This window comes from Vicia villosa, linkage group LG4 (assembly GCF_029867415.1).
Source record: "Vicia villosa cultivar HV-30 ecotype Madison, WI linkage group LG4, Vvil1.0, whole genome shotgun sequence".
In the NCBI taxonomy this organism is placed as follows: Eukaryota; Viridiplantae; Streptophyta; class Magnoliopsida; order Fabales; family Fabaceae; genus Vicia; species Vicia villosa.
In genome coordinates, this window is record NC_081183.1 from 152932518 (window position 1) to 152944803 (window position 12286).

At 33.4% G+C, this 12286-nt stretch overlaps 1 protein-coding gene across 1 annotated transcript; it reads right to left on the minus strand.

Moving 5' to 3' along the window:
- Window positions 1-2555: 2555 nt before the first annotated feature.
- On the minus strand, window positions 2556-4689 carry LOC131599975 (jasmonoyl--L-amino acid synthetase JAR4-like). The gene is made up of 4 exons (XM_058872209.1): window positions 4397-4689; window positions 4211-4312; window positions 3200-3990; window positions 2556-3097 (listed from the first exon to the last, which is right to left on the minus strand). The coding sequence occupies exons 1-4, from the start codon at window positions 4687-4689 to the stop codon at window positions 2556-2558; spliced, it is 1728 nt and encodes a 575-aa protein (XP_058728192.1).
- Window positions 4690-12286: the final 7597 nt, after the last annotated feature.

Below are 12286 nucleotides of genomic sequence, written 5' to 3' on the forward strand. Positions count from 1 at the left end.
TAAATCCTGTCACCTAGTCAATTCAATATAACGTTTTAAATGTTGCGACGTGTTTACAACGTCACTACTTAATTTTTTAAAATTTGAATCTCCCCCCAATCTCCCCCCATGTGAACGTTATTGCTTTTTAAATTTATAATTTATACATTTAATGTAGCGACGTTTGACCCACGTCGCAACTTTATTCACGTAACCCAACGTCTGACTCATCCTTACTTTATGTTTATAAAGTTATTTTATAATTAAAAACATGTGGCGACGTGGTAGTCACGTCGCTAGAGGCAATAAATACCCACGTGACAGCCACGTCGCTAATATGTGTCGCTGGGGAGCACTTTTTTTGTAGTGTTTCTACTTTGATTTTGTATCTCGTCAGAATATATTCAAGCCAAACCTCAATGTAGAACTTGCACCTTTGAAGTTTCTAACTCAAACAAGGGAAATTTTTTCAATAATAACTTTTAGAATATTTTTTCAATTTTTCAATGGTGTTGATGGTTACTATCTTTTCAATAACTAAGAATATGTTTCAATTTTTTTTTTCAAAACTTGGCTATTAATATTGACAAGCATCAGTGTAGGCGGCACAGGAGCGCACAAGTAATATCTTGTGCTTTGGTTTTTACACACTTTTTTATGACTATTTTTTATACTTTAGTTGTCGTTGGATATGACTTGTATTGTGTGATTCACCTTTTTATGACTATTTTTTATACTTTAATAGCACTTATTTTAAGAAGTGCTATTATAGTCCTAGTATTCAATAGAACGTTTTTTAAAGCGTTATTGTAGACACTATTTTTAGTAGTGCTTTTAAAAAAAAGTATTAATGCCATTTTTTTATTTAAAAAAATTTTTGTAACTCAATGTTACAATAAAAAAAAGTATGCGTCATGTTAACGAGTTCTCTAGAAACACTCTTTAAGCATTTTATATATATAAAGAAAATATTTCTTAAATAAATTATTTATTCTTTAAATCAAATATAAAGTATTTATTTTTAAGGGTTGTGATGTACTGACCGTGTAAAAAAATTTACACTGACTGTGCACTACCTTTAAGCTCTTTCAATAAGGATTTAATGGAAATACACCGACAGTGTAAAACAGTTTTACACTGTCAGTAAAATCCAAATCGTTAACTTTTGTAAACGTTTGACTTTTTCTTTAAATCACATATAAAGTATTTATTTTTAAGGGTTGTGATGTACTGACCGTGTAAAAAAATTTACACTGACTGTGCACTACCTTTAAGCTCTTTCAATAAGGATTTAATGGAAATAGACCGACAGTGTAAAACAGTTTCACACTGTCAGTAAAATCCAAATCGTTAACTTTTGTAAACGTTTGACTTTTTCTTTAAATCACATATAAAGTATTTATTTTTAAGGGTTGTGATATACTGACCGTGTAAAAAAATTTACACTGACTGTGCACTACCTTTAAGCTCTTTCAGTAAAATAAACTTTGTTATTCATTAAAAAAAAGTCAGTTATTTTCATTTCTAAAACATTAAATACAAATATTTCTTACCTTTTTAAACACTTAGCCAGTGCCTCTGATGTTCTCACTAGCATTTTCAAAATATATATATATATATATATATATATATATATATATATATATATATATATATATATATATATTATTCTCAAAACGCAAAATAACAATATAAGGCATAAGACATAAATTTATTTTAATTTGTATTCAAAATAATTACAATTAATATAAATTAATCACAAACAATAAAAATTTATATAATTATTTGAAGTAGATTACCACAAAGACTGCTTCAACACTCAAGAATAATTATTGGATTATAAACAACTTCAAGAATCCGTAGTAACAAATCACAGTAAAATGCAAACCATAAATCAAGGACAACAAAAGATGAAAAGAACTAATGACAAAAATTACCATTTGGTTTGTTTAAACAAATCTCTTTACCCTAATAATTAAGAGATGGATTATCCAAAAAATAACATTAAACCTCCATCTGGATCCTTGAATCATAATCTTTCATATAACAATACAATCCATTTATGAATATCTTTACCAACAAAAGATGAGGTGATGATCCAAAGCAACTGAGATTGCATTTTGAGATGAATCAAAAACTAGTATAGAACACAATGGATAACGTTTGGGACAGAAAAATAAAAAATATGAAAAATTCTAATTGAATTAACCCAAGGAGCTTTAAATGACTTTATATCTTAAGCCTAACAAGATCATAACATAGTGCAACTTCAAAATTACTCATCAAAAATAGCATGGTAACATAAACTCTTACAAAATATTTTTTCAATTTCAATTTAAAATCAAATTTATAGTAAAATGCAGAATTCAAATGACTTGAAGTTAGCCATCCATAAGTGATACATGAAAATCCATTTCCAATATAAAAATCACTTAACAACACCTACACAGATTATAGGTTTTTTCTTACAATACCTCACAAAACATCTATGTGATGAAATCTTATCATATGAATGTGCATACAATTTCAACGATTTATTATACTGCTAACTTTATTCTTTCTTTATTGAAAAAAAGTCAATTGTAAGCGGTACTAACATAACTCTTGATTACATCTTTCAACAAAATTTCTAACACATTGGTATTTGAAGGTCCAACACACCTAGGTGTTTTGAACTGACTCACAGCTGCACCTCTTTCAACGTGATTCTCAAGAATCTTCTCGAATGTTCCTTTTCCAACAATTTTGAGTTCGAGTGCATCAATACCTTTAGCTTTTCTAGAAGTAACATAACCAGGATCAATAAAAGACTTGTCCAAACAGTTACAACACTCACTAAGCATTTCATCACTTGCCTCACCACTGATTTCCCAAAAGATAACATAGTGTCCGGGTTCTTTGGATAAATCAATGTAGCTAGTGTAGTCAATCATCTCAATTTTCTCCTTAGACAAAAACTTGGATGCAGCATCAACTGATAATTGTAAATCGGTCTCAGTGTTCTTGTCAATGTTGATTGTAAGCAAAAGATTACTTCTGCGTATGAATTTGATTTTAGGAGTTGAGTTATGGAACCCCATAATCTTTACCACATCTCCTAGCCTATACCTGTATAAACCTGCATATTAAAATAAAGATACCAAAATAACATTAATTTTAAGAAATTAAAATAAAGATACCAAAATAATATTAATTTTAAAAAATACAAAGAATTTAGTACCCGCAAAATTGGTGATAACGATCTCATACTCCTCGCCAATCTTCACTTGAGTTAAACCAACTGGTTCAAGCTTTACTTGAGTTCCATCAAGTTGTGCAATTGGAATAAATTCAAAGTATGCAATTTGAGGAAGAATAGCATAAGTCGCAAATTCCGGAGCTACATTAGGGTTCACATTTGAACCAATCCAACCTTCGGAAGCACCATAGTCAGATGTCAACAACGGAATTTCTCCCGCGTAGTGTCTTAACTTTTTCAAATAAGGCTCCATTGAACCTGTCATGATCCCTTGAATATACTTAACATTAGGGAAAAGTTCTTGTACCAATCCATACCAATTATTTAATCCAGTGCATTTCTTATGGATCAAATCAGCTAGTTCGGGATTTGGTTTTAACAATTCGGACATAGCAGCTCTAATTGATGGAATTGTGATTCTACTACTGAGAACACCTCGTTTGATATCAGTAACGAGTTCTTCCCAATCTTGTTCAAATTGTCTGAAAGCATAGACAATGCTATGTGCAAATGTTGAAGAAATTGAATGAAGTTCTTCTCTAAAAAGAAGTCCACATAAGAGGTGGCAATAGAGTGATTGATGGAAATCAGGACTGAAGATTACATCGTCTGGACTACAATTTGGAGATTTAAGAGCCTCCAATAAAGGCTTAAAACCAGGACTTTTGAACAAATGTCCTGTCGCTGATCCAAACACCACACCGTCTTTTATTTGTGAAAAATTGTTGCTGTATATAAAATTCAAAGCCTTGCCATCTTGAATTGGAAACTCCCTATAAAATTGAAATTGTAAGTTTCTGTAAATTCAAATTGATACATGGTATCTATGTCAATGTTGTGTGTACTGAAAATTTCTTTGCTACTATAAAGAAGTTAGGACCAACATTTTAAATTGAATTAATACGTATGAGACACTAGACATTTCTTTAAGACGAGGAGTCGATTCTACCTAGCAAAAAAAAATTAAGTTGAATTAAAAATAAAGTATAATACCTATTTCTATAGGCGAACGAGGTTTGATAAATATGGACTGAGGTTTCAAACACTTCATCATTCCATGGAATAAATTTCTGTTTCCCTTGACTAGTACCTGAACTGCAATAACACAACACTTTTTTCAAAATTAAAATACTTCAAACTTTTTAAAATTCAAACAAGAAAATAAATTTTAAAAAATACCTCGTTGACATAGTTGTGATTGGTTTTCCAGTGAGAATAGGAGAAACATCTCCATCAACCATTCTTTGAATATAAGGCTCCAAATCCTTGTAAATGACCAATGGAACACAAGCTTTGAAACTTTCAAGATTAGTTTTTCCATTCAATCCTAAATTTTGCAAATATTCTGCCGATGCACTTTTTTCCAAAATCTTTTTTAAAGTTTCGTTTTGAACATTCTCAGCATCCCTTGTTATCCTCTCAAATTCTTCTATCACTTTTTCCATATCAACTTTTTCAACTTCTTCCCTCATCTTAACTTGCACCTATTATGAACTCCAAAAATGAAAAAGGAAATTTAATATAATAAAATGTAAAATTTGAAAACAATGAAGAAAATGATAGAAAATAAAAGAACTGATTGGTAATGAATACAAATTGTTTATTTGAGACAAAACAAAGAGAAGTATAAGATGAAGAAATAAACGTATTCATCTTATGCTATTTATAGGAAACATCAAAATAGTCTTAAAATTTTGAAGTAAAATAATCTCAATTCTCAAATTCATGTATGGCCATGGAATCTGGACGGTTGGTCAATGTCAATGAATCAAAATATTATTTTAATTTATTTCTTTATTTAATTAAGCAGAATTTGACCTCAATTTCTTAATTAATTCAACAAAATTAAATTATTTGCTTGCCAAATTTTTTATATCCCACCCGTTATTTTTTTCTTGGTCAAATGACTAAAATAGAATAATTGTTTTGACAAGTTAATAATGAATTTTGACTAGTTAATAATTGTTTTTGCATGAAATCGAGACTACTCTTCATGGTCTAATTATATATCCACCATGATGAGAATGGATTATGCATGGCTCAGATTTATAAAAAAATGGAGCACTTGATAGTGAGTTTTCTCATAAAAAAAATTGAAATTTAATGTTTTTTAAATTTTTTAACATATGTTTTATAAAATTAGTTACAATTGCTTTGTCACAAAATAATAATGATTTCTTTAGTTAGTTGATATGAACAGGACTTAATATGTTTAAAATTGTTTTGTGAAGTTGGTAACAGTTTAACTAATTTACACTAGTGTGGAATTGCAAACAGACTATCATTTTAAGTCAGGTGGAAAACAGCTGACTTAGCATCCTTTTCTAAAACTTTTTGTTTGTTGGACTAGTGTGGATTTGTAATACTTACTAATTACATGTCTAGAATGATTACGAGTGATAGTAATAATTGGTATTAGATACATCAATATAAATATCTCGAAGTGGACCGATAAAATTGTATAACAATACATTAACAATCGTGCAAAATCTTCAACATAGGGTAAAGATACTCCATCAAATTCTCATTGTTAAAACCATAATTGGGAGTCGAATATGAATACCTATTGTTTTTTTAGGAATTTTAGTTTAGCATTTTGACATGCAAGTGTGAAATAAATGTATGAGATTGCTAAGTATAAAAATACTTAGCTATAGTTTCGACATGTTCATTACTTCGACTGAAGTAGTGAGGTCGACTCGACTATCAAATGTTTTGGAACTTAGTATATTCTTGAGTTTAATGATTAGATGAACCTGAAACCCACTAAGCCGGGTTTGAAGGAATCTCAAGAACAAAACCACAAGATTATGATCACTCTCTCTTCAAAACATGTTTAGAATCTAGGAAAGGTTTACAATGATTTGGCATATTCGACATAAGCAGTTAGAAGAATTGAAGACGTTTTTCGACAAAAGCAGTAAGGAGAGTTAAAGGAAGTTGTTGACATGGGCAGCAGTTTGCAGAATTCAATAACTGAAGACACATGAAAGCAAAGCAGAAAACAGAACTCCATTTAACAGTGTATGTGTCGAACACTGAAGATTTGACTGTTATCGATAGTTATTGATGTATTTAGCATATAAGTCAATTTCATTCATGTAATAAAGGTTCTCAAATTTTATTAGTATTATCTATAGAACTCAAGTATCCAAGTCAATAAGAGAAAAGAGTTTGTGAAAAAACATGTAAGAATCCGTGTCCCTTTTCTGATTCTTTAATCAAAGCATTTATTTCATTGTTTCTTTTGTGTTCTTTGTTTACTTTATTTCTTCCAACAATTATGTCTTGTTCTTATTGGAATTTCTATCCATTTCCCTACATTCAAACATCAACACCCAAGCACAAACATGTTTCATCAAACTATTTTTGCATAAATTGTCCTTAATTTTTTTGTTGAGTTTAATCCCTTAAGTGACCTAAAACTTGTGATTTGATTTAGTACAAACAGCGGTAAGCAAATTGACACGCCCAGTGAGACTCTTTATGCAATAAATTTAAACTTTTCCAAAAAAAAGTGTTTTGTGCTTTTATTTATTTTGTTCTTCATACATTAAATGTTTTCAATGTCTGAGTGTTTATGTGTCTCAGGAACGGTAAAAGTCTTGTTGAAATAGCACGTCCAAAAAATGTTTCCCTTCCTTAAAATAATGCTCCAGATACCTAAAAACAACCAACCAAATCGAAGGTTGATGGTTTAGGTACTTCAACGTCTGTTTGAGTAACCGCTTCTTTCGTGAGTCAAATTTTAGTTTCGACGACATTATGAGAAGTGGTTGTTCCCCCACCACAAGTAACGAGTATTCCAACAACTCCTAGGATTACTTAGACGATTATAGGAGACCCTAGACCTTTTTTCCTCCCAAGCTTTATGCTACCCCATGGTATTAGGGAATATCCATATGGCATGTCAACTACAATGATGGAAGACCTACAGACTAATGCATCTACGTATGCAGATAGTGCAATTACTATTACATCTCCTCTCAATCCATACTTAGCATCAGGATCTGCTATAAGAAATCCTAGTCTAATGGCACAACCTCAGGAGAGTTAGGATATATCCCTCAAGTTATGTTTCACAAAGCTACTAGTTTCCTCTTGTCTATGAGGCGTTAAATAGATGAAAGTAACCATGATATGGTGGACATGCTTACGCAACAAATTGGCATTAAATTTATTCCTTTGATTGAAAATACAAACCATAGTTACCATCAATCAGCGCTTCAAATGGGTCGAATATCAGACTTCTTAGGGGATCGCATGCGCTTATTCAGCCATTTCCTAATAACGGAATGCCACATTAAGTTATGCCCCAACCTGTAGAATAACCCATACTCAGGGTAGTCAAAGGAGACTTGGGTCGAAATGGCCTAGAAGTAGTGTTAGTCCGTAGTAACCAAGATGCAAATTAAGTAGTTAGGAATGTCCAATAAAATGATATTTTGGGGGTAAATTAACATAGTCAATGTGGTTGAACAAATCCTATCCCAAAATGGTATTAATGTTGTTTTGCATAGGCCAAACATAATTTCTACCTTGTTTGAGTATCAATAGCAAACTGAACTTCCTAGGGTTAGAAAATCCCCAAATTAAATAAGTTTGCAGGTGAAACTAGTGAGTATACTGTCGAACACATTGCTTGATACTAGACAGAGGCTGGTGACATGGCCAATAATGAGAATTTAAAGATGAAATATTTCTCTAATTCTCTAACAAAAAACTCTTTGACGTGGTTCACTACCCTCTTTCAAAACTCCATAAATAATTGGAATCAACTAGAAAGGGTATTCCATGAGCAGATCTATATTGGTCAGTCAAATATTAGCCTGAAAGAGTTAGCTAGCGTGAAGAGAAAATTCTCAAAGTCCATAGATGACTATACAAATAGTTGTAGGCTAATGAAGTCTAGGTGTTTTACTCTGGTGCCTGAACATGACTTAGTCGAGGTGGCTGCAGACGGCTTAGACTATTCCATTAGGAAGAAATTAGATACCCAATATCTAAGATTTATGGCCTAATTAGCAGATAAAGTCTGGTAAGTTGAATAGTTGAAAACTGAGAAGGCTAGATCAAATCGACACACTAGGAAGGAAAAAGTTGATTATGTAGAAGAAGGTGAAAGCGGTCGAGAAATACACATAGTTTTTTAATGTGTGAAAGAAAGTAAGGTTAATTTGGAAAATCTAAAGCCGGGTCATCCATATATTTGCAAGGTCCTAAGACTATCTAATGGAAAAAATTCTGTCGAACCTTGTAGAAATAAAAATTCATTACAAAAACTTATACGTTTGATGTAAGTAAATGTGATGAAATTTTTATCTTTTGATTATTGATGGTCAAATAATAGTGCTAGAAGGCCTAAAGACACCACTATTGGAACAAAGAAAGAAAAAAGTGTAGATGTTTTTGATTGGCTGTATTTTTTTGGTAAAACAATTAGTGTTTTATCATGTCAAACCTGGTGTCATGACATGCATTGTTTTGAAGGTTTTTTTTTAAAAGTTGTTTTTGTGCAGGCTTTTACCTGATGTCAAGACCGATGTCATGACATCCGAAGCTGCTGTGTTTTACTATGTTCGCGTTATGGTCTGTCAAGTATTTGCGCGCCTCTTTTGGAAACTTTGGATATTGTTTTGTTTCAGAACAACGTTATGCGATGGATCTTTGCCTTATGGAAATGGTTTTAATTAGGTTTAAAATTATTATTGGATCCAAGGCCCAGCTACTGCAAGGTTATATATATCAAATGAAGAAGCTGCTGGATGATGGTTTTTTAGGGTTTGCCGTCCAGAAGTTTGTGGTGTTGTTCGTCTGTGTATTAGATTTCTTGTAAGCCAAACAATCATCATGATGATTGTCTTGGTCTAGGTGTTTCTGTTTTGAGTTGTAAAAAGTACTCGAAGCTTTTAAGCAAGAGTACTATTGTACTTGATCAAAGCTTTTAAGCAAGATCAAGTTGTGTTTTTGAAGAGTGTCTTCTGTTGCTTTTCGTCTGTTAGTTTTTCATCACTGCTGTGATTGAGGGGGAGTGAGTAGGAGCTCTGGTCTAGTGGTTTAGATTTAAGTTGCATTGGGTAGATATTAAGTGAAAGGTGTAATAGTGAGTTGTATTACCTTGAATTAATATTACTTATAGTGGACTTCCTCCCTGGCTTGGTAGCCCCCAGATGTAGGTGTGTTTGCACCGAACTGGGTTAACAATTTTCCTGTGTTGTTTACTGTTTACTCTTTGTTCATTTGTTTGAAAACATTCAGATAATGATGTCGTGACATCCTGTAAGACATCGCGTGTCTGAGTCCAGAATTTCAATTGGCATCAGAGCAGGCACCCTGCCTGTTTTTACTGGGTGAGATCTAGGGAAAGTATTTTCTGGTTCGATGGACAAAGAAGGTGGTGGATTTATAATGAGACCACCCATTCTGGATGGTTCTAATTATGATTATTGGAAACCTCTCATGGTGGCTTTTCTGAAATCTGTGAATAGCAAAGCATGGAGAGCTGTGAACAAAGGATGGGAACATCCTGTTATTACTGATAAAGATGGCAACAAAACTCTTAAACCAGAGGAAGAGTGGGACAAAGATGAAGAGGCATTGGCGCTTGGCAACTCTAAAGCTCTAAATGCTTTATTCAATGGAATTGACAAAAATATATTCAGACTGGTGCACCAGTGTGAACTAGCCAAAGATGTCTGGGATATCCTAAAGACTACTCATGAGGGCACCTCCAAAGTGAAGATGTCAAGACTTCAACTGCTAACTACAAAATTTGAAAATCTAAGGATGAGGGATGATGAAAGTATTAAGGATTTTCATATGAATTTACTCGATATTGCTAATACCTCAGGAGCTTTGGGAGAAAAAATGTCTGATGAAAAGTTGGTAAGGAAAATCCTTAGATCCCTACCTAAGAGATTTGATATGAAAGTTACAGCTATAGAAGAGGCACAGGACATCAGCAAAATGAAGGTAGAAGAGTTAATTGGATCTCTTCAAACCTTTGAGATGGGAATCAGTGAAAATTCTGAAAAGAAGAACAAGAGCATAGCCTTTGTGTCCAACTCTCGAGAGGAAGTAGAGGAAAGTAGTGAAGAGAATCTATCTGAATCTATAGCTATGCTTGGCAAACAATTCAACAAAATTATAAGAAGAATGGATCAGAAGCCAAGACCTAATGTCAAGAACATCTCATCTGACATCAGTAGATCTTATGACTCTGGCAGAAGAGATAAACCAGAAGAAAAATACAATCACAGTAAAGGGATTCAATGTCATGGATGTGAAGGGTATGGACATATTAGAACTGAATGCCCTACCTATCTCAAGAAACAAAAGAAAGGATTGTCAGTCTCCTGGTCTGATGAAGATTCAGAGAGTGAGTTTGAAGAAGAATCAGCCAAACATGTCACAGCCCTTACTGGAATTTGCAATTCTAATGAAGATTCTAGGAAAGACGAGCTAACCTTTGAAGAACTGGCAGGTTCCTACAGAAAGCTGTGTATCAAATGTGCAGAAGTGTGTCAACAAGGTGAAAAGCAGAAGAAATACATAGCGCAGTTGGAGGCTGATAACAAAGAGCTTAATGAAACTATATCTGAACTGAATGGTGAAACTATCCTGCTACAATCCAAACTTGATCAGATGTGAAAATCAGTAAAAATGTTGAACAGTAGCACGGATATGTTGGAGGAGATCTTGCAGGTTGGAAAAAGTTCAAGAGATATGTCTGGTATAGGTTTTGGTGGTGCAAAGAAATATGTCCAAGATAGTAGCAGAACTAAACCTGAAGCTGAGATGTTGAAGCCGATGTCTAGACATGTGACTCAACATCACGAGAAAGGTGAAATGAAGAGAAAGTTTCAAAGATGGAGATGTCATTTCTGTGGAAGATTTGGACACATTAAGCCTTTTTGCTTCAGACTACATGGATATCCAGATCAAGCTCCTTCTTACAAGCCTAAGCAGATCATGCCCACCCAGAAGCAACAATGGAAACCTAAAAATATGGCCTTAATAGCCCATACATCTCTTAGAGTTTCAGCCAAAGAAGACTGGTATTTTGATAGTGGATGTTCCAGACACATGACTGGTCTCAAGAATCTGCTTGTTGATATCAAAAGTCATTCTACTAGTTATGTAACCTTTGGTGATGGTGCTAAAGGAGAAATCAAAGGAGTTGGAAAATTAGACTGTTCAGGAGTGCCAAGTTTAGAAGGTGTTCTGCTGGTCAAGGGCCTGACAGCTAACCTCATAAGCATCAGTCAACTATGTGACCAAGGAAACCAAGTCAACTTCACTAAAGCTGAGTGTGTGGTTACTAATAAAGAAAAGGAAGTAGTTATGAGGGGTGTCAGATCCAAAGATAACTGCTACTTGTGGGTGTCTCATGAATCCAGCTACTCTACTGTTTGTTCTAAAGAAGAAGAAGCAAAGCTGTGGCACCAAAAACTTGGTCACCTTCATCTAAGAGGTATGAAAAGAATTATTTCTCTGGAAGCTGTAAGAGGAATTCCTAAGCTACGAATTGATGAAGGAAAAATATGTGGTGAATGTCAGGTAGGAAAACAAACCAGGATGTCACATCCAAAGGTTAAACATTTGACTACTTCCAGAGTTCTTGAACTTTTACATATGGACTTGATGGGACCAATGCAAATAGAAAGTCTTGGAGGAAAGAAATATGCTTATGTGGTTGTGGATGACTACTCCAGGTACACTTGGGTAAACTTTATTAGAGAAAAGTCAGATGTGTTTGATGTTTTCAAGGACCTATGTCAAAGAATTCAAAGAGAAAAAGAAAATGGTGTTGTGAGAATTAGAAGTGATCATGGAAAGGAATTTGAGAATCAAAAGTTTGCTGAATTCTGCTCCTCTGAAGGAATACATCATGAATTCTCTTCCCCTATTACTCCACAGCAAAATGGGGTTGTTGAAAGAAAGAATAGAACTATTCAAGAATCAGCAAGAGCTATGATTCATGCTAAGAATCTTCCTATCTACTTCTGGGCTGAAGCTATGAATACTGCTTGTTATGTACATAATAGAGTCACCTTAAGAAAAGGAACC

Bases quoted from the DNA above. Each gene is read 5' to 3' on its own strand.
- LOC131599975 (XM_058872209.1), bottom strand. From the start codon at position 4,689: ATGAGGGAAGAAGTTGAAAAAGTTGATATGGAAAAAGTGATAGAAGAA. The intron at 4,313-4,396 runs GTATTTTTTAAA...GTGTTATTGCAG, and splicing joins ATCACAACTATGTCAACGAG to TTCAGGTACTAGTCAAGGGA. The intron at 3,098-3,199 runs GTACTAAATTCT...TTTAATATGCAG, and splicing joins CGTTATCACCAATTTTGCGG to GTTTATACAGGTATAGGCTA.